At 38.5% G+C, this 24,215-nt stretch overlaps 1 protein-coding gene across 2 annotated transcripts in view; it reads right to left on the bottom strand.

Annotated features, from left to right (window-relative positions):
• Window positions 1-24,215, bottom strand: part of UHRF1BP1 (UHRF1 binding protein 1) — a 66,500-nt gene that overhangs the window by 25,695 nt on the left and 16,590 nt on the right. The window contains exons 2-5 of one of the 2 annotated variants that reach the window (XM_045074730.1): window positions 9,683-9,845; window positions 9,544-9,582; window positions 8,762-8,853; window positions 297-486 (exon numbers count right to left, since the gene is read on the bottom strand). In XM_045074730.1, the coding sequence (XP_044930665.1) occupies window positions 297-486; window positions 8,762-8,853; window positions 9,544-9,582; window positions 9,683-9,845 (484 nt within the window). The remainder of the gene's footprint in view (window positions 1-296; window positions 487-8,761; window positions 8,854-9,543; window positions 9,583-9,682; window positions 9,846-24,215) is intronic. The other variant, XM_045074731.1, reaches the window with a different exon arrangement.

Raw genomic sequence — 24,215 nt, 5'->3', positions numbered from 1 at the left:
AGTAAAATCCTTTAATTCTATGGATGAAATTAACCAAGAGGCAGGAAGTCTAAGAGGGAAAAGACTAGCAAGGGAGAAACTCCCACCTATTTCTCAGTTGGGATCCTACCAATAGAATGCAGTGGATCAGAGATCCCTAACAGAAGAAGGCATGTAGCAGTAACACTGGGATTCTTGGGGTCACAGGAATGGGGGACATATCTGAGGAAAACCCCAAAGCAGGAATAATATCCTTTAAAAACCAGTCCTATTTTGAATCTCCTCATTCTCTCCTCTTGCAATACTGGGGCTGTCACCTCTCCTCGGTGGGGGTCAGTGATGCGGGTGAGACGGAGGTCACTCTGCTGCCAGTTGGGGTTGACGCTGTAGCCCTGGAGCTGCCACAATTCAAAAGAAGCGTGGAAAGCCTTGGAGTGAATCTTGATGGTGATGGAATTGACGATGATAAACATTCCCTCCACCACCTTCTCGGCAAAGCCATACTCACTACAACAAATGAGGGAGACCAATATTCAGAAGCAGGTGAGACTTTGTATGCACTTTTTACAGTGGAAGACATCAGACAAGATTATTAACAGTTTCTCTTTGGGTGCTAGAACTATGGATGATTTCTTTCTTTTATCTCTCTCTATTTCTACTTACATTTTTTAAATTTTGAAAAATGTTTTATGATGCAGTACTCTTAATTGGATTTTTTGAGGAATGAAATAAAAGAAAAAGAGTTGACCTAGAAATAATCTCTCTTTTGTTAAAAAGAATGAATTAAAAAATATTTTTATAATCCACAAACTACCCAAATGTGAATGTTGTACATGAGGGGAGGTATAACTAAAGAAAGGAAATGCTAGATTTTTATAAAACCTTCAAAGACACAGCATACTCTGCAAAGGTAGTGGGAAGAGGAAAGAAGTACAGCCAGGTGAGCAAGAGGTCAAGAACAATCCCAACTCTACCCTGTCAAATATATCCCAAAAAGCATAGTTGGTCTTCCACAGTGAGAGGTCAGAAATGGTAAGAAGAGGAACAAAGGCCATCTTAAAGTCCTCCTGGATGTAGAAAAACACAGACATTCTTGGCACGTAAATGAAATCAGTTCTCATTACAAGAGATAAAAAGAAGGCATAGAAATTATAAACTGGAAAAAATATGTATTTCCAATTTATATCACAAAGGGCTAACATCTCTAATGTATAAAGAGCTTCAAGAAACTGAAAACAAAAATACAGGCCAATAAAAATGGGACAAAGTATGGGCAGTTCACAGAGAAGGAAGTGCAAATGATATTAAACATAAAAATGTTCAACCGTACTCACAAATCACAACTATATTGAGAGACACTTAATTTATAATAGCGGTGAGAGAGCAGTAGAGAAAAGATGGTCTTTCAATAATGGCGCATGGTCAGTTTGAAGAGATTGACAGAGAAAAAATAATATTAACTCCTATCTTACATCAAACAAAAGAAATAATCATTTTAAGGCCAATCATATCAGGGTGCCTGGGTGACTCATTGGTTAAGCCTCTGCCTTCGGTTCAGCTCACGGTCTCAGGATCCTGGGATTGAGCCCCACATCAGGCTCCTTGCTGAGCAAGGAGCCTGCTTCCCCCTCTCCCTCCGTCTGTCTCTCTGCCTACCTGCAATTTCTATCCCTCTGTCAAACAAATAAATAAAATCTTAAAAAAAAAAAAGATCGATTATATCTAAATGTGAAAGGTCAAACAATAAAACTTTTAGAAGAAAACAAAAGAGAATATCTTCATGCCTTCAGACAGGAAGAGACCCTTAAGACACAAAAAGGGTTAAGCATAAAGGGCAAAAAAAAGGGCATACATTACATTACATTAGAATTAATAATTTCTGTTAAACAAAAAAACCATTAAGAGCGATAGTGATACTTAGCCTCACTCATCAGGGAAATGAAAATGAAAGCCACAATGAGCTATCACCTCGCATCTGTCAAAATGGCTAGTATCAAAACAACAAGAAACAAGTTTTGGAAAGGATATGAAGAAAAAGAAACATTTGAAGGGGCACCTGGGTGGCTCAGTGGGTTAAAGCCTCTGCCTTCGGCTCAGGTCGAAGGGATTGAGTCCTGCATTGGGTTCTCTGCTCAGAAGGGAGCCTGGTTCCTCCTCTCTCTCTGCCTGCCTCTCTGCCTACTTGTGATCTCTGTCTGTCAAACTGTCAAATAAATGGATAAAATCTTAAAAAAAAAAAAAAAAGGAAACCTTTGTGCACTGTTGGTGGGAATGGCGATTTGGTGCAGCCATGTGGAAAAGAATATGGAGTTTCCTCAAAAAAATAAAAAGAGAAGTATCATATGATCCAGTAATTCTACTTCTAGGTCTTTACTTGAGGAAAATGAAAACCTTAATTTGGGGCGCCTGAGTGGCTCAATGAGTTAAGCCTCTCCTTTCACCTCAGGTCATGATCTCTGGGTCCTGGGATCGAGCCCCACGTCGGGCTCTCTGCTCAGCAGGGAGCCTGCTTCCCCCTCTCTTTGCCTATTTGTGATGTCTCTCTCTCCCTGTTAAATAAATAAATAAAATATTTTTTAAAAAAAGAAAGGAAAAAGAAAACCCTAATTCAAGAAGGTATCTGCACGCCTATGTTTATAGCAGCATTATTTACAATAGTCAAGAAACGGGAGCAATGCAATTGCCCCAGCAATAGATAAATAAAGAAGATGTGATATATATATGCAATGGAATACTACTCAGCCATTAAAAAGAATGAAATCTTACCATTTGTGACAACATGAGTGAACCTAGAAGGTATTATGCTAAGTAAAACAAGTCAGATAAAGAAAAATACATGATTTCATATATGTGGAATCTGAAAAACAAAACAAGTGAACAAACAAAACAAGCTCATAAATACACAGAACACTCTGGTGGTTGCCAGAGGGGAGGAGTAAGAGGAGTGGGCAAAATAGGTGGAGTGATGAAGAGGTACATACTTCAAGTAGTAAAATAAATCAGTCATAAGGATGAAAAGTACAGCACAGGGAATATTGTGAATATTATTGCAATAATATATGATAACTATACTTATCATTAATATCATATGAACATATAAACACTACCATATGTTATATCATGTTATCACATAATCATATATCATATGATATCATATCATATGATATCACATATATATTATATGTATATATTAAATATATGTATATATCACATATATATGTGATATCATATATCATGTTATCATATGAACACTACATAATGTGTAGAGCTATCAAATCACTATATTGTACACCTGAAACCAATAAAACACTGTATATTGACTATACTTCAATTAAAGGGAAAAAATGAAGCAACACTAGGGATGAGCAGGTAGAGAGAAAAGGCCATGTGAGGAAATGCTAAGGAGTCAGCATCTGCAAGCCAAGGAGAGAGGCCTCAGGATCTGGTGATACCTTGATAATAAGACTTCAAGCCCCCAGAACTGTGAGAAAATAAATTTCAACTTATTTGAAATTTAGTGAAATTTCAACAATAAATTTCAACTATTTAGGCAACTAGTCTATGGCATTATGTCATGGTAGTCACAGCAAACCAATACAAATGGATATGGGGTTCCAATTTCAGATGTAAAAGCTCTGGAGATTTGTTTCAGGATGTGAGTAGAGTTAACACTACTGAACTTTACACTTAAAAGTGGTTAAGGGGCGCCTGGGTGGCTCAGTGGGTTAAGCCTCTGAGAAACATGATTTCAGGGTCCTGGGATCGAGCCCTGCATCATGCTCTCTGCTCAGCGGAGAGCCTGCTTCCCCCCTCTCTCTGCCTGCTGCTCTGCCTACTTGTGATCTCTCTCTGTCGAATAAATAAATAAAATCTAAAAAAAAAAAAGTGGTTAAGATGTGTCTGTTAGCCATTTGTATGTCTTCTTTGGAGAAGTGTCTGTTCATTGTCTTTTGCCCACTTTTTGACATGATTATCTGTTTTGTGTGTGTTGAGTCTGAGGAATTCTTTATACATCTTAGATATCAGCCCTTTGTCTGTAGTGTCATTTGTGAATATCTTCTTCCATTCCATGGGTTGCCTCTTTGTTTTGCTGACTATTTCCTTTGCTGTGCAGAAACTTTTGTTCTTGATAAAGTCCCAAAAGTTCATTTTCACTTTTGTTTCCTTTGCCTTTGGAATCATATCTTGAAAGAAGTTGCCATGGCCAATATCAAAGACATATAAATGGCTAACAGACACATGAAAAAATGTTCATCATCATTAGCAATCAGGGAAATTCAAATCAAAACCACATTGAGATGCCACCTTATACCAGTTAAAATGTCTAAAATTAACAAAACAGTAAACATGTGTTGGAGAGGATGTGGAGAAAGGGGAATCCTCTTACACTGTTGGTGGGAATGCAAGTTGGTGTAGCCACTTTGGAGAACAGTGTGGAGATTCCTTAAGAAATTAAAAATAGAGCTTCCCTATGACCCTGCAATTGCACTATTGGGTATTTACCCCAAAGATACAGATGTAGTGAAAAGAAGGGCCATCTGTACCCCAATGTTCATAGCAGCAATGGCCACAGTTGCCAAACTGTGATAAGAACCAAGATGCCTTTCAATGGAAGAATGGATAAAGAAGATGTGGTCCATATATACTATGGAGTATTATTCCTCCATTAAAAGGATGAATACCCAACTTTTGTATCAACATGGACGGGACTGGAAGAGATTATGCTAATTGAAATAAGTCAAGCAGACAGAGTCAATTATCATATGGTTTTGCATATTTGTGGAGCATAAGAAATAACACAGAGGACATTAGGAGATGGAGAGAAGTGAATTGGAGGAAATTGGAAGGAGAGACGAACCACGAGAGACTGTGGACTCTGAGAAACAAACTGAGGATTTTGGAGGGGCAGGGGTTGGGGGTTAGGGAGCCTGGTGGTAGGTATTAAGGAGGGCACATATTGCATGGAGCACTGGGTGTGGTGCATAAACAATGAATCTGGGAACACTGAAAAGAATTTTTTTTTTTAAAAAGTGGTTAAGATGGGGGTGCCTGAATGTCTCAGCTGGTTAAGCGTCTGTCTTAGGCTCAGGTCACAACCCAGAATCCCAGGATCAAGCCCCACATTAGCCTTCCTGCTCTGTGGGGGAGTCTGCTTCTTCCTGTGCCCTTCGCCCCACTTGTGCTCTCTATTTCTCTAATAAATAAATAAATAACATATTTTAAAAAGTAAAAAAAAATAAAAGATGAATCATACTGTGTGATTCCAACTATATGACATTCTGGAAAAGGAAAAACAATGGAGACAGTGAAAAATACCATCGGTTTCAGGGGTTGGGGCAGGAATAGAGATAAATAAGTAGAGCACACAGAACTTTTAGGGCTGTGAAAATACCATAATGGTAGACACATGTCATTATACATTTTTCCCAACCCAAAGAATGTACAAAAACCAAGACTGAACCTTAATGGGACCTATGGACTTTGGGCAATTGTGATGTGTCAATGTAGATTAACCACTGTAACAAATGTACTACTCTGATGGGGGATGTTGATAATGGAGATGGCTATGCATGCACAGGGGCAAGGAGATATGGGAAATCTGTGCCCCTTCCTCTAACTTTATTGTGAGCCAAAAACTGCAAAATTTGTCTTAAAAAAAAAACAAAAAACAAAAAACCTCTCTGTATGTCAAATTGGCATCCTGAACGTATGAAAAATGACTTCAAGTGACTTTAAAACACAGTATTCGACCATACTTCTCTAGTGGGATATATCATAAATTTAAAACACATACATGCACACAGAAATCTACCATACTCAGTAGTCTTATTGATAGTTACAATACTGGCTTTGTTATTTTTTTAAACAATTGAAAAAAGTGAATTGTTTATTATATTATTGTTGTTAGGAACCATGGTACAGCATATGAACAAAAAATACAAACATTAAATCTAAACAGTTATTTTAAAATCCTCTTTTTTATTTGAATTGAGAAATATCCGCATATTGTCATGATTTATTTTTCTCTTTTTTAAAAAATACCATTACCCTATAACTGAACGTGTAAAAGGCCTTATTGCAATAACAACTCAATGAATACAATTTTGCCCAGACTGTTCTCTTTAAATAACATTTCTCACTAAAAGGAATTGGCGTTCCTTGGGAGAAATGTCAGATTACTGGGGTCTTCTCCAAAAGACACAGGCAGTGACTTCGAAAGGCACTCCCTGGCCAAAGATAGGACATCTGAATATCAAAACAAATAACGACTATAAATGTATGAAATACAACAAACATTTTTTTTAAAGTAAATGGAAGTGTAGGATGTAAGAAAATTTAAATGTAAAAGCATAAAAAGAATGTAAAATAGTAAACCACTCTGGAAAAGTTTGGCAGTTTGGGGCGCCTGGGTGGCTCAGTTGTTGGGCATCTGCCTTTGGCTCAGGTCATGATCTCAGGGTCCTGGGATCAAGCCTCACACTGGGCTCCCCACTCAGCAGAGAGCCTGCTTCTCCCTCTCCCACTTGCTCTGCTTGTGTTCCCTCTCACTCTCTGTCAAATAAATAAATAAGTACAATCTTAAAAAAAAAAAAAAAAGAAAGAAAGAAAAGAAACAGTTTCTTAAAAAGCTAAATCTTACCTACCATACCTACCACCTGACCACTCCATTCCTAGGCATTTACCCAAGAGAAATAAAAGCACATGACCACACAAAAACTTGTATATGAATGTTCATAGCAGCATTATTCATAATAGCCAAACACTGAAAATAAAGTGTCCACTAACAAGTGAATGGATTAAAAAAAAAAAAAAAAAAAAAAAAGCAAATGGATAAACAAATTCTAATCTCTCCACACAATGGAATATAATCCTCAGTAATAAAAGGAATGAACTATTGATACACTCAACAACATGGATGAATCTCAAAATAGTTATGCTGAGTAAAAGAAGCCAGACAAAAACCAGTACATACTACATACTATGATTCCTTTTATATAAAATTATAGAAAATGTAAACTAGTCTATAGTCACAGAAAGCCATGCTTTTACCCCCCAGTCTGGGGATAGGAGGGCATGAGAAAGGAAAGGGAAGGAATATAAGGGAGAACAACAATATGGTTAAGGGTTAATGGATATGTTCATTGTCTTGATTGTGTTGATGACTGCATGGTGTGCATATGCTAAAACTTATCAAACTGTATGCTTTGTACATGTAGTCTATTTTGTGTCAATTATACTTTAATAAAGCTGTTAAAAAAAACATGAATCCAAAAGGATAACTCTCCTTCATCCTCCCCCCACACCCACAAAAAATCTTAGAGATTACTGCTAGTCTATTATTGTTAATAAATGTAATAGGAAGAAAAGAATTATAAAATCCCTGTTTTGCATCAATAGTGAAATATAACAGACCTACACAATTATCATCAATGGTAATCAAAGGTCCTTACACCATGAGATGAAGTAGATGAGGACCTTAATCACAATGGATAAATCAGGCCATCATTATCTGAATCCACTGATTAATCTTAACCAAAGGAACATTTTGTGTCTCCTGATACAATAGGAAATACATGGTATAATTTTTAGAGCATTCTTACCAAGAAAACAAAAACATTTACTCAAATCAAGCCTTTAAATCTTACTACCAGGTTAAAAGAGAAACATTTAAAATATATCCTTGAGGACACAATCAGCCAAAATACAAAATGTAGGACATTCTTTATCAAAAACAATCTAGTTTTGAGGTGCCTGGGTGGCTCAGTGGGTTAAGCCTCTGCCTTCGGCTCAGGTCATGACCCCAGGGTCCTGGGATCCAGCCCCACTTCGGGCTCTCTGCTCAGCGGGGAGCTTGCTTCCCCCTCCTCTCTCTCTTTGCCTGCCTCTCTGCCTACTTGTGATCTGTCAATAAATAAATATTAAAAAAAAAAAATCTAGTTTCTACAAAGAATAAATAGAATACTAAAGAGTGGGTGTGGGGGGTTGTTTAGAACTAAAAAGTCTTAAAAGGCATATCCCTAAATGTAATATGTGGAGCTCTTTGGAGCCATACTGCATTGGAAAAAATATTTTAGAGACAATTCATAAAATTTAATATGAAATAAGTATTAGATAATATTAACAAATTCCTATTAATTCTATTGATTGTGATAATAGTTTTGTGTATTTTTTCTTTCTTTCTTCAAAGTCCCCATCTGTTAAAAACACAGTATCTTGGGGCACCTGGGTGGCTCAGTGGGTTAAGGCCTCTGCCTTCAGCTCAGGTCATGATCTTAGGGTCCTGGGATCGAGCCCCGCATCAGACTCTCTGCTAGGCAGAGAGCCTGCTTCTCCCCAGCTTGCTCTCTGCCTGCCTCTCTGCCTACTTGTGATCTCTGTATCAAATAAATAAATAAAATATTTTTTTAAAAAAAGACAAAGTATCTAGAAGTATTTACAGATGGAATCATATGGTGTCTGGGATTTGCTTTCAAAGACTACAGTGCATGCCATGCTCGTACAAGCGCGCGCGTTCAAAGACTACAGTGCATGCCATGCTCGTACAAGCGTGCGCGCACGCGCACACACACACACACACACACACAGGCAAGAAAAGGTGAAACTAGAATGGCAACATGTTAACAACTGTTGAAATCAGATCTTAGGTGCCTGGGGGTTGATTATACCATTCTCTTCATTTTAGTGTAAGTTGGAAAATTCCCAAATAAAAAGTTCATTTTTCACTAAAAGTTGATATGGAACAGTTAACATGTTGGAAATGAAAGGGACCTAAGCAACTAACCTCTGTCCAGAAGCGAGGGCAATAGGAGACTGTCCATTTGGGGGCCGAGGCTCCTCACATGTCTTCATCTCCACCTCTACCTTATCCAGACACTGAAATAAAAGCCACGGAGAGCTAAGCATCTGCACAAAACCCCACACAGCACACAGTGCATCTTATCCATCCCTACGCTGTACTGCCTAGTTGAGTGCTGTGCCAACAGTGGGCAGACAACAAATATTTGTCAAATGAATGAACAAACTGAAATGCAAGGAGAGGCCTCATCTTTCCTCTTCCATGTCCGTTAGCAGCAGAACCGAGGACAAGCATAGGATTAGCTCACAGCAGAAAACTACAATATAAACCCAAGTTACAGAGGTATTACCATCCCTGGGGATTCCAGTTTTTGGATGAAATACATATTGGTGAGTTCCTGAAGGGCTTTCAGCTAATCACCCAATAGTCAACATGAACTAGATTTCTAATTTTTTCCTCTGTCAAGATTCCAAAGGAAATCCAGAAGTAGAACCTGGGCAGCAAAATTTGTTATAAAAAACAAAAGGCGAAACAACCGAGGACTACTTAGTCTTGTGTCTCAGTGCTAACTGCTACACCACACAGTAATTTCAGAATAAGCCCAGAAAACAGTCACTCTCAGAGAGAAGCTCACAAACCAGACAGAGCAAACACCAGTCCCAAAAGGGTTAGCCTGTCAGGACTCCTCACCATCTCCTCTCAGATCTTTTAAAATCCCATCCCAGCCATCCCCATTTTGATTACTTGCAATCAAGAAAGGCCATTACCAAGCAAATGGGGTGTGTCTTCAACTTTGTCCACTGGATCTGAAAGAGGAAAGCAACACTCAGGGCTGTGGGAGCTGCCCCTCAAGAAAACATGCCTGCTGGCCAAGGACAGCAACAGCACTCTGACCCCCATTCTCACCCGGATGGAGGCCCTGTTGCAGTAGACCCGAGTAATGGCTAACCAGGTGGGCAGCTCCAGCACATTCTGTAGAACCTCTTCATCCAGCTCCAGGTTGGTCAGCTGACCCTCCCCTTTCAGGGTGCTCAAATTGATTTTGTCTGGGGAAAGATTCTTGGTGAACCTGAAAAGAGTAAAGGTAAGAAGCTATTATTTCCATGGAAATCCACTAAACGGGCATGATAGCCAACACTTTTCAATTTGGAGAAAAGAGAAAGTTAAAGAACAAGTCTGACTAATGACCACACTGTCTCTATGCCAAGTAAGATGTTAGGTCAGACCAACCATTCTACTCATTATTGTGTGACCTTTCTACTCAAGCACCTACAAAGAGGATTCTGGAGAAATGGCAGTGGCAACATAGCCTTTGTTATTTCTGAATCCCCACATTCAAACAGAGCAACTAGATAACACCACAAAAAGCCCACGGACAGTACCTATTACAAAACTAGAAGACAAATTATCCTCATAAAACTCCATATAAAGAGGGAAAAACATCAAGGCCCAGCAGACACAAGTGCTATAAGCCACTGTGCAGATCAACACAGAGGGAAAGCAATAGGGCCTCTGACAGACCAGAGGACGGAAGAAGCCCAAGCTAGCCAAGTTTTAAATGAAAAGCAGTGTGGTCCAATCTGATTGCAGAGACTAAAACTAATGGGGTTGAGTCCACTGCAAGGGGTCCCCAGGGAGGCCCAAAGGACCTGGAGCAGTCTAGCTTTTTAAACTCAGGGAACTAACCAAGGCTCCTTCCTAGGATAGGGCACCCACATTGAAAAGAAACTGCTGAGAGAAATCCAAATTGAGCAAGATAGGAAAAAGAGAAATAAAGATAAGAGATGGTACAGACAAAAGTGGGAGGGGGCAGTGGACTGACCAGGATATCTCAGAAAATAAGTCATACTTATTATGAAGTTAGAATGTGAAACAGTAACAGGCTAATTGCTGGCTTGTTAAGTTGGGTCAAATGAAATCCTAGACCCTTACACATACCTTTACTCATGTGATCAAGGAAGACCCCCCACACACGCCTACAGTCCTACAAATGAGCCTGAATCTCATCATGCTTTACTAGGTCCACCTGCTAATTTGTAGGAAATACAGAGGACAGAGGAAATCCCCGAAACTGCACCATAAGCAAGCAATCAGCAAAATGCAGACCATGGGAAACTACATATAGGTCAAGTCACCTGGACATAATTCCCACAGGTCAGTCTTCTCAATTGTCTCACACTTAGTCTCTCCAGTCTGCTCATGTGCTCTTGCCTCCCCCTTTTCTGAAGCATTCTCCCCACAATTTGCCATTCAAGGCCCACTGCAAGACTTCTCACTGAGGCTTTTTCCCTCACTGCTGCAACTCACATGAAACCTTTTTTCTTCTACATCTCTGGAAGCTGCTACACACATTTCAGTCATAATCACAGAGGATCTTGGATAGTTTCTAATTCTCGCCTATGTAACCACCCTTGTGTGATTAGATGTGAAGTCCTGTGACATCAGAGGCTCAGTCTCAGCAGAGGACAGTCTCAGCTGTCTCTCCTAATCAAAATGGTCATCTGACACACCTACATACCTCTCAGCTAACTATCCTGCAGGCTACCTACTCCCAAGCTCCCTTCTCCCATCTTTCTGGTTAGATCAATGTAAGGTCAGATACTCACAGCGTATTTGTATGACAAATTGTCTATGACAAATCTCATGCCTGTAATTCTCATTGTTGCTGCCTCTCAGAGTCACTATTTTCCAACCCAATAATGAATTCTATTTTGCCCTCCGTCCATAACTATACTTAGTCCTTACATATATTAGATGCTAATAACTGACTTTAGAGTTACATATTGTTTACCGACTTGTATTTTTCACATATATCCTTTCCCATGACTAAGCTATATTTTAGTGATTTTGGTTGTCCTTGGACCATAAGATTGTGACATGCAAGAGTTGTATCCTCACCATTTTTTTCTATGGTGCCTAAAATGGTACTATGTAAAAAGGCTCTTTAACGATTTTTTTTAAATTTTTAATTTTTAATTTTTTATAAACATATATTTTTATCCCCAGGGGTACAGGTCTGTGAATCACCAGGTTTACACACTTCACAGCACTCACCAAAGCACATACCCTCCCCAATGTCCATAATCCCACCCCCTTCTCCCAACCTCCCTCCCCCCAGCAACCCTCAGTTTGTTTTGTGAGATTAAGAGTCACTTATGGTCTGTCTCCCTCCCAATTCCATCTTGTTTCATTGATTCTTCTTCTACCCACTTAAGCCCCCATGTTGCATCACCACTTCCTCATATCAGGGAGATCATATGATAGTTGTCTTTCTCTGCTTGACTTATTTCGCTAAGCATGATACGCTCTAGTTCCATCCATGTTGTCGCAAATGGCAAGATTTCATTTCTTTTGATGGCTGCATAGTATTCCATTGTGTATATATACCACATCTTCTTGATCCATTCATCTGTTCATGGACATCTACGTTCTTTCCATAGTTTGGCTATTGTGGACATTGCTGCTATAAACATTCGGGTGCACGTGCCCCTTTGGATCACTACTTTTGTATCTTTAGGGTAAATACCCAGTAGTGCAATTGCTGGGTCATAGGGCAGTTCTATTTTCAACATTTTGAGGAACCTCCATGCTGTTTGCCAGAGTGGCTGCACCAGCTTGCATTCCCACCAACAGTGTAGGAGGGTTCCCCTTTCTCCGCATCCTCGCCAGCATCTGTCATTTCCTGACTTGTTGATTTTAGCCATTCTGACTGGTGTGAGGTGATTTACCATGCTAATGGACATCAGAAGCAAGCAGGAGTGGCAATCCTTATATCAGATCAATTAGATTTTAAGCCAAAGACTATAATAAGAGATGAGGAAGGACACTATATCATACTCAAAGGGTCTGTCCAACAAGAAGATCTAACAATTTTAAATATCTATGCCCCCAACGTGGGAGCAGCCAACTATATAAACCAATTAATAACAAAATCAAAGAAACACATCAACAATAATACAGTAATAGTAGGGGACTTTAACACGCCCCTCACTGAAATGGACAGATCATCCAAGCAAAAGATCAGCAAGGAAATAAAGGCCTTAAACGACACACTGGACCAGATGGACATCACAGATATATTCAGAACATTTCATCCCAAAGCAACAGAATACACATTCTTCTCTAGTGCACATGGAACATTCTCCAGAATAGATCACATCCTCGGTCCTAAATCAGGACTCAAATGGTATCAAAAGATTGGGATAATTCCCTGCATATTTTCAGACCACAATGCTCTAAAGCTAGAACTCAACCACAAAAGGAAGTTTGAAAAGAACCCAAATACATGGAGACTAAACAGCATCCTTCTAAAGAATGAATGGGTCAACCAGGAAATTAAAGAAGAATTGAAAAAAATCATGGAAACAAATGATAATGAAAATACAACGGTTCAAAATCTGTGGGACACAACAAAGGCAGTCCTGAGAGGAAAATATATAGCGGTACAAGCCTTTCTCAAGAAACAAGAAAGGTCTCACGTACACAACCTAACCCTACACCTAAAGGAGCTGGAGAAAGAACAAGAAAGAAACCCTAAGCCCAGCAGGAGAAGAGAAATCATAAAGATCAGAGCAGAAATCAATGAAATAGAAACCAAAAAAACAATAGAACAAATCAACGAAACTAGGAGCTGGTTCTTTGAAAGAATTAATAAAATTGATAAACCCCTGGCCCGACTTATCAAAAAGAAAAGAGAAAGGACCCAAATAAATAAAATCATGAATGAAAGAGGAGAGATCACAACTAACACCAAAGAAATACAAACTATTATAAGAACATACTATGAGCAACTCTACGCCAACAAATTTGACAATCTGGAAGAAATGGATGCATTCCTAGAAACATATAAACTACCACAACTGAACCAGGAAGAAATAGAAAGCCTGAACAGACCCATAACCAGTAAGGAGATTGAAACACTCTTTAACGATTTTTAAATGATAGTAAAAATTTTTTACTGCTTACCTATGAGACAAGGGGAAGGATCCACAGGAAAGTATTATCCACAGTACGAATAATACTTACTTGTCATGTTGGGAGGTGACTGTCGCGCTATTCATTATATTACTCTCTATACCTTTTTGTGCAGCAACTATTTCACAATAATTCTAAGATTTCTATCAATTACCTATTATATGTACTTGCTGTTGGGAGAGCTATTCCTCCATGGGTCTCTCACATTCCTACGTGTCTTGCTGAATATGCCAAAAATGCATGACCCTGACCACTGCTTACCCAGGCCACTTTTCAGGACTGTGTTTGAAAAGATCAGCTTTGGAAGATAAAGTAATATGCACCACCCTAGGACACAGAGCAGACTTGCTTATCACTTACTACAAAAACAATGGATTCCCCAAGTTCAATGCTCCATTCTTAGAACTTATGTGTAAACATCCATTTGGGCCACTCTAATGGGACTTGAGGGGGCAAGGGGAACTAATGCAAACATGCTTATGCTACTTCTGGACTATGAGTAATAAAGTCCTTGGTCTCTGATCCAGAAGTCTCTTGTACTCTGTCAGCATCGCATGAACTACAGCAGACTAATTATTAGCTTCTAAGTAGGTTAAAATAAAATCCTATACCCTTACATATACTTTTACTGACTTCAATTCATAAAAAAATGTTTAATCAACATTTACTGGGGGTATGAGCCAATTTTATTCTCTAGACCCAAAAGACAAGTTTCTTTCTCCCCCCCCCCTTTTTTAAAAAAAATATTTTATTTTTATTTATTTGACAGACAGAGATCACAAGTAGGCAGAGAGGCAGGCAGAGAGGGGGGGGGGGGGGAAACAGGCTCCCTGCTGAGCAGAGAGCCCGATATGGGGCTCAATCCCAGGGAGCTAAAGCAGAAGTTTAACTCACTGAGCCACCCAGGCGCCCCTCTTTCTTCCTTTTTTTTTTTTTTTTTTTTAAGATTTTACTTATTTATTTGACAGAGAGAAATCACAAGTAGATGGAGAGGCACAAGCAGGGGAGCAGCAGGCAGCAGAGCCCGATGCGGGACTCGAGGGAGATCATGAAGCCGAAGGCAGAGCCACCCGCCCCCCTTGAGTCAAAAGGAGCCCAAGAAGCGGGCTGAGCAAGGAGCAATCAATCCAGGGCCCTGTGATCATGACCTGAGCCAAAGACAGCTGCTTAACTGACTGAGCCACCCAGTCATTCTGATAAAAACCATTTTTAAGAAAGGAAAGTAATAGGGACTTTTCAAGGATGTTCCTCTCTGAAAAAAAAGAGGAACATACTTTGAATGAAACATAAACAGTCAAAAGTAAGTTATACTGCATGTTAGCACTGACATTCTCCACGTGATTATACTAAATAAGCACCATATATCTAACTTCTACATTGTGTTCTATGCAAAACTATTTGAAGCTCCATATAAAATACGTTACTTTTCAAGCCTTGAAAAAAAAAAAAAGTATGAGATTGTGTTATAGTTCAACCTAACCTTGCCACTATTTAGGGTACTGTGTCTCAAACGATGGTCCTGTGATCACATGGGTAGAATCACTTTGGCATATGTTTATATTAACATGCAGATTATTGGGCTGCCCTCCAGATATGCTGCATCACATTGGGGACAGGAGTAAGGAATCTGCATTTCTCTAAAGTTTGGAAATGGTTTGAGTTTTCAGTTAACCAGCTAAAGTAATTCAGGGAAGGGAAAATGGGAGGCTCAAGATGGAAAAGAGATGCATAGTCAATTAATTCTTCAAGAACAGAAATGTTTTCAACTTCTATCCTTATTATAGCGTGGTGTTTAAGAGCATGGGCTTTAGAGTTAGACTTGGGCTCAAAACCTGGCTCTCTCACTTGCTAATGCTGTGACTAACTGTTCAGTCAACTTTATAGGACTGCTGGGATTATAGAGCTAACTAATAGACATTAAATATCTGGCATTTAAGTGCTCAATAAATAAACAGTAATCATTATTTCTGGATTCCACTGCTGTCTTTAGACAAGGATTAAATTATTATCTTTAAAAAAGGTTTAGGAGGCTTATATTATTATCCTAGGACTCAAGATGTCTTGAAGAGACAATCCCTCAGATCTCTATCTCAGTGTATCATCTTCCATTCCTAGTATGCCTATTTCTATCCTTTCTACCCAGGTGTCTACAAATTGAAATCTGGACATGGTTGAAACTGAATTAATGTTCTCTACAAAGCCTTTCCATTATATCCCACTCTGGCTCCAAGAATAGATTTTCACCTCTTGTCTCTCTAATACTACTGGGTTACAAGAGAACTGAGGACAGGGAACAAAATTATCAAGGAAGCTAGTAAAAAATCAAGCTTGTAAACAAATTAAAACCAACAAATTAAAAAACAACAAAAACAGGTCTATAGGTGGTAACCAGCAGAGTTCTATGAACTTTGTAACCATGTCATCTGGCAAATGACAGCACTGACTTCTTCAGGGCAGTTCTGTGGAGGAGAGAACCCTTGTGACCAATTTATCCTGACAGTAACTGGGTGGACTGATCTTGGAAATAAGTGCAAGTGTGTGAACACCAGCCAGCCAGGACAACAGACTAATCTCAGTGAGGCCTGCTCACCAGCCTCTTGGCATACTACAAAACCCAGGAGAACCTGTCTTCCTGCCCCAAAGATCCAGATGAAAAGTGATCACTTTTTTTTTTTTCCAGATGAAATGTGATCATTCATATTTCCAGGTAGGGCACAGGATAACCAACAGGATAAACTTCCTTTTATTATATAATTTTGGCTATCGGAATAAAGAATCTCTCTAGAGATTACATGCAGATCTGTGGACCACCATGACTATTCTCCCCTAACAGTAATAATGATAAATATTTGCTTTTTCATTTATCTTTTTTTTTAAGATTTTATTTATTTATTTGATAGACAGAGATCACAAGTAGGCAGAGAGGCAGGCAGAGAGAGAGAGAGAGGAGGAAGCAGACTCTCACTGAGCAGAGAGCCCGATGCGGGGCTCGATCCCAGGACCCTGAGATCATGACCTGCGCTGAAAACAGAGGCTTAACCCTCTGAGCCACCCAGGCACCCCCAACTTTTTCATTTATCTTTTAGTATTTACTTTTAGTATTCAACAAAAGATGGATAGCATATCATTAGCTTCTCAAAAAACGCAGTGAGAATTCCTCAACTGATTTCGACTGCATTTTATAGTAATAACAAAGAATAGGTAAAAAGGTAATCCACGGGGCCTGTTGTAGAGGATTGTGGAGGTTCGCTGAACCAAGGAAACCAGATCTGAGATCTGATCTGAAACCACTTTACTCAGCATCTGTGTTCCTAATTCAGGAATAGTATCACTGATTCCAGGGTTGCTGAAAAGGCTAATGGAAGCCTTCTATTTATTCCACTTCAAGTATGTGGGGAAACATTTTTCTGGCCATCTGTTACTGTTATAGAGCATAGAAGCTAAAATGAAACCAAGTTGGAGAAACAGATTTTGATCAGGTTTCATTTCTGCCAGGGGATTGCAATCTGCCAAAGAGACAACAGAGAAAGACTCTCCGACATCTTTGTGAAAATGTACCACATTAGGAAGTGAGAATTCTTAGACTTTCAGATTCACAGAATTTCAGAGTAGAAGGAATCTGAAACAATCATTTAGTCCAAATCTACAATCTGCAAATGGCCGGGAAGTTAAATGACTTGTCCAGCTAGCCAGTGGTAAAATCCTGCAATAAGTCAATGGCAGAAATGAGACAACCCCGCATTCACTCAATTTTCTACTCTGAAATTCAGTACTTTTATTGTTAGTAATACAGTAAATAAGTTGCAATAAACAGTCTGCTTCAGGTCCCACAGAAATTGAACCCCACAGGAGCAAAAATGTCTGCAAATACACTTCACTTCACTTCCTTCATTTCTTTTCCCACTAAGGTGATCACACCTCAGGCCTTGGTTTCTAAGCCTCCTACCCAAATTCATATCAAAGTATTTTCACCGCCCAGCCACACCACAGGTATATCTTTTAGCAAAAATATAACATATCAAGCCACTGATTAAACATGGGGTCCCTAAATCACCTAAACAAACCATCTCGACCACTAAAGTAGCTAACATTATTCCATCCTAGATAACACGCCGGAATACGCCATTCAGTCTTAGAAGTTTGCCCTAACAGCTTTTACTCTCAAAACTTAATACATGAACAGATATATGCCTTTCTTAGAAGAAAATGCTGTCCTTCTGGATTTTTGTTTTCAAAGTTTTTAACTGTTTCATTTAAGGTACAGTTTATATACAATGGCTTATTTCTGAACTTTGTATTTTGTTCTGCTGATCTACTTCATTCTTATGCCAATACCACACTGGCCTTATTATGGCAACTTCATTTTAGGTTTTGAAAGTGTAGTATAAACTTCATTCGGCTTTTTTCTCCAAGATTATTTTGGCCATTCTAGGTCCTTTTCATTTCTATATAAATTTTTTAATCAGCCTGCCACTTTCTGTAGGAGGAAGAAAAAAAAAAGCACCTGCTGAAATTCTAATTGGGATTGCATAGCTGAATTTGGGGAGCTAACATATTAACAAAAATGAGTCAGCCTATCCTTGAACACAGTATACAATCATTGTAGGCATATTTATTTGGATCTTTTTTAACCTCTCTAGGCAATGTTCTGTAGTTCTCCATATGCATCTTTTCTATATATATATATATATATATATATATATATATATATATATATATGTATAGTAAAGGACTATTTATTATTAAAGGAAATTGAAACGTTTTCTAGTTGTTTGCTGCTAGAAGATAGAAATAAAAGTGATATCTTTATATTGACTTTTTTTTAAGATTTTATTTTTAAGTAATCTCTACACCCAACATGGGGCTCAAACTTACAATCCTGAGATCGAGTCACACGCTCCACTGACTGAGCCAGCCAGGCATCCCTATATCCCTATATATTATTAATTCTAGTGGTTGTTTTGTAGGTTCCTTAGGATTTTCTTTTTTTTTTTTTTTTATTTTATTTTTGTATTTGACAGAGAGAGAGAGATCACAAGCAGGCAGAGAGGCAGGCAGAGAGAGAGAGGGGGGGAAGCAGGCTCCCTGCTGAGCAGAGAGCCCAATGCGGGACTCGATCCCAGGACCTGAACCGAAGGCAGCGGCTTAACCCACTGAACCACCCAGCCACCCCACCTTAGGATTTTCTATGTAAACAATTATATCTGTGAATTGAATTATACTTATTATGAAGTATAACAAGATTACACTTCTTCATTTCCAATCTTTGTAACAGTTGATATTTATCTATTAATCTTGTATGCTGCAACCTTGCTAAGCTAACTTATCAGTTCTAGTAACTTTTTTTTTAAAAAAGCCATAAAATTTCTACATAGACATTCATGTTATCTGCAACATCTGTCAGGTTTCTGTTACCATGTTAAAGAGATGGGAAGTGTTTCCCTTCTCTATTTCTCTAAAGAATTTGTGTTAAATGAGTATTATTTCTTACTTAAATGTTCAAAAGAAGTCATCAATAAAACTGGATCTGGAGTTTTCTTTATAAAAAAAGGTTCTGGGCGCCTGGGTGGCTCAGTGGGTTAAAGCCTCTGCCTTCTGCTAGGGTCATGATCTCAGGTTCCTGAGATGGAGCCCTGCATCGGGCTCTCTGCTCAGCAGGGAGCCTGCTTCCCCCACTCCTCTCTCTCTGCCTGCCTCTCTGCCTACTTGTGATCTCTATCTGTCAAATAAATAAATAACATCTTTAAAAAAAAAAAAGGTTCTGATAACAAATGCAATTTCTTTAATAAGGCTACTCACATATTCTGTTTTCTGTTTCACTGCCAGTTCTGGTAAACTATGTTTTTCAAATAATTATGTGCATTTCATCTAAGTTGAATTTTTTGACAAAAGATATTCATAACATCCCTTAGTACCTTTTAACATCTGTAAGATCTATCTATATACCCTCTTTCATTCCTCATAGTATTTATTATTGTTTTTTGATCAGTTTCACTAAAGGTTAATTTTGATATTAAAAAAAAAACTTCTGTATTATATTTCTCTGTTTTTGTCCTATTTTCAATTTCAGTGATTTCTTTTTTTCCTTTATTCTACTTACTTGGAATTTATTTTGCTCATCTTTTTCTAGCATCTTAAGTTGGAAACTTCAATCACTGATTTTTTAAACTTTTCCCTAATATAAGTTTTTAAAGCTATATATTTCTCAATACTCACTTTATCTGCTACATCCCACAAGTTTTAATATGTTGAATTTTCATTGCCAACTAGCTAGAAATATTTTCTAATTTCTTTTATAATGCTTTCTTTGACCGTGACCTATTTAGAAATGTATTTTAAATATTCCAAATTTGCAGAGCCTTTCTAGTTATATTATTGATATTGATTTTTAGTTTAATTCCATGCTATAGGCAGGGAACACACTATGTATCTTCTCAATATTATGAAATGTATTGAGATATATTTTATAATTTAGAGTGTGGTCTGTTTTGGTGAGCATTCCCAGTGCACTTGAAAAGAACACACATTCTTCAGTTGTTACTTATAGTATTCTGTGTCAATTTGGCAAAGCAATGCATAATATTATTCAGATTTTTTTAAATAAGTATTTTTGTTTTGTTTTTTTGTTTTGAAGACTTTATTTATTTGAGAGAGTGAGATAGATTGCATATGCAGGGGAGAGGGGCAAAAGGAGAGGGAGAAGCAGGCTCCTTGCTGAGCAGAGAGCCCCACACGGGCTAGATCCCAGGACCCTGGGGTCACAATCTGAGCCGAAGGCAGATGCTTAAGCGACTGAACCACCCAGGCACCCCAGATCTTCTGTATCGTTACTTATATTTCTCAAGTTGTTCTATCAACTACTGAGGGAGGAGTATTAAAAACACCAAATTATAACTGTGGATTTGTCCTTTTCTGCTTTTAATTCCTTGGTTTAATTGTTGAACTTTCTGCTTTTGTTTGGTTTCATGTGTATTTTTTTAACTGTTCTTTTTAAAGATTTTATTCATTTGAGAGAGAGACAGTGCACACATGCACACACAGGTGGAGATGGGGATGGGGAAAGAGCAGAGGGTGAGGGAGAGAGAGAATCTCAAGCAGACTCCCCACTGAGTGCAGAGCCTAATGTGGGGCTTGATCTCCTGACCCCAAGACCATGACCTGAGCCAAAATCAAGTCAGATGCTTAACCAACTGAGCCACCCAGGACCCCTTGTTTTATGTGTACTTTAGTTCTTTTTTTAGGTTCATATACATTAATGATTGTGTCTTTCTGATTAAATGCTCCCTTTCCTATGAAATGTTTATTTCTAGCAGTAAACTTTGTCTTGAAGTCTATTTTGCCTGATGATAATATAGCTACTCCAGCATTCTTCTCTTACTGTTCACGTGGTGTACCTTTCATCATTTTCTCACTTTCAATCTGTGTTTAGCCCTTTTTCATCCAGTCTGACAACCTATGCTGGAATGGTCAATCCATTTACATTTAATGTAATTATTGATACTGGTTAGATTTTGGTTTACCATTCTATTTGCGCCATCCATTTTTCCCCCCTCAGTTCCTCCTTTACTGCCTTCTTTTTAGGTTAACTAATTGTTTTTAGTATCTCATTGTAACTATTTTATGGGCTTTTTGGCTGTATCTCTTTACATGTGTGTCAGAAAGACAGAGAGACAGATTGCTCTATGGAAACAATATGTAAACTTATCACAATCTAGTTACAACTAACATGGTACTACTTCACATAAGAATATAGCAACCTTTGCAAAATAGTTCATTTATTGCCCTTCACCTTTTGGACTAAATTGTCATATATATTACATCTATAGTAGTCCCCCTTTATCCACAAGGGCTACATCCCAAAACCCCCAGGGGATGCCTGAAATTGCAGATAGAACGGAATTCTATATATACTGGGGTTTTTTTCTATTAATACATAAACATGTATACGTTTATGTATTTACATAACATATATACATACATAATACATACATGAAAGTTTAATTTATGATTTAGGCACAGTACGAGATTAGCAATAATAATAAAATAGAACAATTATAAGTATATACTGTAATAAAAATTGTATGAATGTGGTCTCTCTCAAAATATCTTATTTTACTGTACTCACCCTTCTAGGGATGATGTAGAATGATAAAATGCCTGCGGGATGAGTTGAAGTGAGGTGACTGACGTAGGTACTATGACACAGCATCAGGCTACTACTGACCTTCTAATGACATGTCAGGAGGATAATCTGCTTCTGGACTGCAGGTGACCACAGGTTACCAAAATCATGGAAAGCAAAACTATGGATAAGGGGAGAGCTACTGTACATATGTCACAGACCTACAAAATAGTATTAATAAATACTATTAAAGACATAAATCTTGTCTTTTAAAGAAACTGAGAATAAAAAAAATCTAGGTGTCTCTTACACCTAGATTTCCAGTGTTCCTCTCTCTTTCCTATAGATCCCAATTTCCATCTGCCATCATTCCTCTTCAATCTGAAGAACTTTCTTCATTATCTTTTTTTTTTAATTTTTATTTATTTAACAGAGAGTGTTCACAAGTAGGCAGAGGCAGGCAGAGAGAGAGGGAAGCAGACTCCCTGCTGAGCAGAAAGCCTGATGCAGGGCTCCATCCCAGGATCCTGGGATCATGACCTGAGCCAAAGGCAGAGGCTTTAACCCACTGAGCCACCCAGACATGCCATTATCTCTTATCGTACAACTAGGATTCTCTCAGTTTTCATTTGTCTAAAAATGCCTTTACCTTCCATTTTAAAAAAATATTTAAGCTGGATATGGAATTCTAGGTTGAGAGCTTCTTTCAGAATTTTAAAGATATCATCCCATTGTCTTCTTGCCTCTGTTGTTATTGATGAGAAGCGCGCCCTTAATTTAGATCACTGTTCTCCTTTGTGTGATAAGTCATTTTCCTCTGGCTTCTCTCAAGTTTTCTCTTTCTCTTTTGTTTTTCAGCAGTATAACTGTGATGTACCTGGAACAGTCTTTGTATTTATCCTGCTTAAGGTTGACTGAGCTTCTTAAGATTCTATAAATCTGTTGTTGTTTTTTTTAAATACTTTATTTATTTGACAGAGAGAGACACAGGGAGAGAAGGAACACAAGCAGGGGGAGTGGGAGAGGTCAGAAGCAGGCTTCCCACCAAACAGGGAGCTGGATGTGGGGCTCAATCCCAGGATGCTGGGATCATGACCTGAGCCGAAGGTAGACGCTTAACGACTGAGCTACCCAGGTGCCCCTATAAATCTGTTTTTCACCATACTTGGAACTTTCAGCTATTATTTCTTTTTAATAACATCCCTACTGAAATTAATTCACATACCATACACATATTCATTTAAAATATATAATTCAGGGGCACCTGGGTGGCTCAGTGGGTTAAAGCCTCTGCTTTCAGCTCAGGTCAAGATCCCAGGGGGGACACCTGGGTGGCTCAGTTGGTTGGACGACTGCCTTCGGCTCAGGTCATGATCCTGGAGTCCCGGGATCAAGTCCCGCATCGGGCTCCTAGCTCCATGGGGAGTCTGCTTCTCTCTCTGACCTTCTCCTCATTAATGCTCTCTCTCACTGTCTCTCTCTCAAGTAAATAAATTTAAAAAAAAAATCTTTAAAATAAAAAAAATTAAAAAAAGATCCCAGGGTCCTGGAATCGAGCCCCACATCGGGCTCTCTGCTCCGCAGGGAGCCTGCTTCTTCCTCTCTCTCTGCCTGCCTCTCTGCCTACTTGTGATCTCTACCTGTCAAATAAATAAATAAAATCTTTTAAAAAAATAGAATAAAATAAATAAAATATACAATTCAACAGTTTTTAGTATATTCACGGAGTTGTGCAACCATAAGCTTAATCAACTTTAGAACGTTTTCATAGCCCTCTTCCAAAAACTCTTCTAAAAAACCCTGTACCCTTCAGCTATCATCCCCATTTTCCTTATTTCCCCTAACCTGATAACCATTATTCTGTTTTCTGTCTCTATAGATTTGCCTATCCTGGACATTTAATATAAACAGAATTATATAATACGTGGTCTCTTGTGACTAGCTTCTTTCACTTAGCATATTCTCAAGGTTCATCCATGTTATGACAGGAATCAGCACTTCTTTTCCTTTTTATGGTCAAAAATATTCCATTATATGGATACTCCACATTTTGTTTATCCACTCATCAGCTGATGAACATTTGGGTTGTTTCTTATTTGGGGGTATTATGAATATTGTTGCTATGAACATGCAAGAATGAGTTTTTGTGTGGACATAAGCTTTTATTTCTGTTGGGTAGGAATGGAACTGCTGGTAAAATGGTAACTCTAATTTACTTTTTCAGGAACTGCCTGGCTGTTTTCCTTAGTGGCTACACCATGTTACAGCCCTACCAGCTGTGTTTCATTAGAGTTCCAATTGCTCCACATCCTTACCAATATCTGTTATTATCTGTCTTTTTTT

This window comes from Mustela putorius, unplaced genomic scaffold (assembly GCF_011764305.1).
Source record: "Mustela putorius furo isolate JIRA1106 unplaced genomic scaffold, ASM1176430v1.1 tig00000135_pilon_pilon_pilon, whole genome shotgun sequence".
NCBI lineage: Eukaryota > Metazoa > Chordata > Mammalia > Carnivora > Mustelidae > Mustela > Mustela putorius.
Note: the sequence above shows the minus strand (reverse complement) of the source record. Positions and strands in the feature narration are given on the sequence as shown.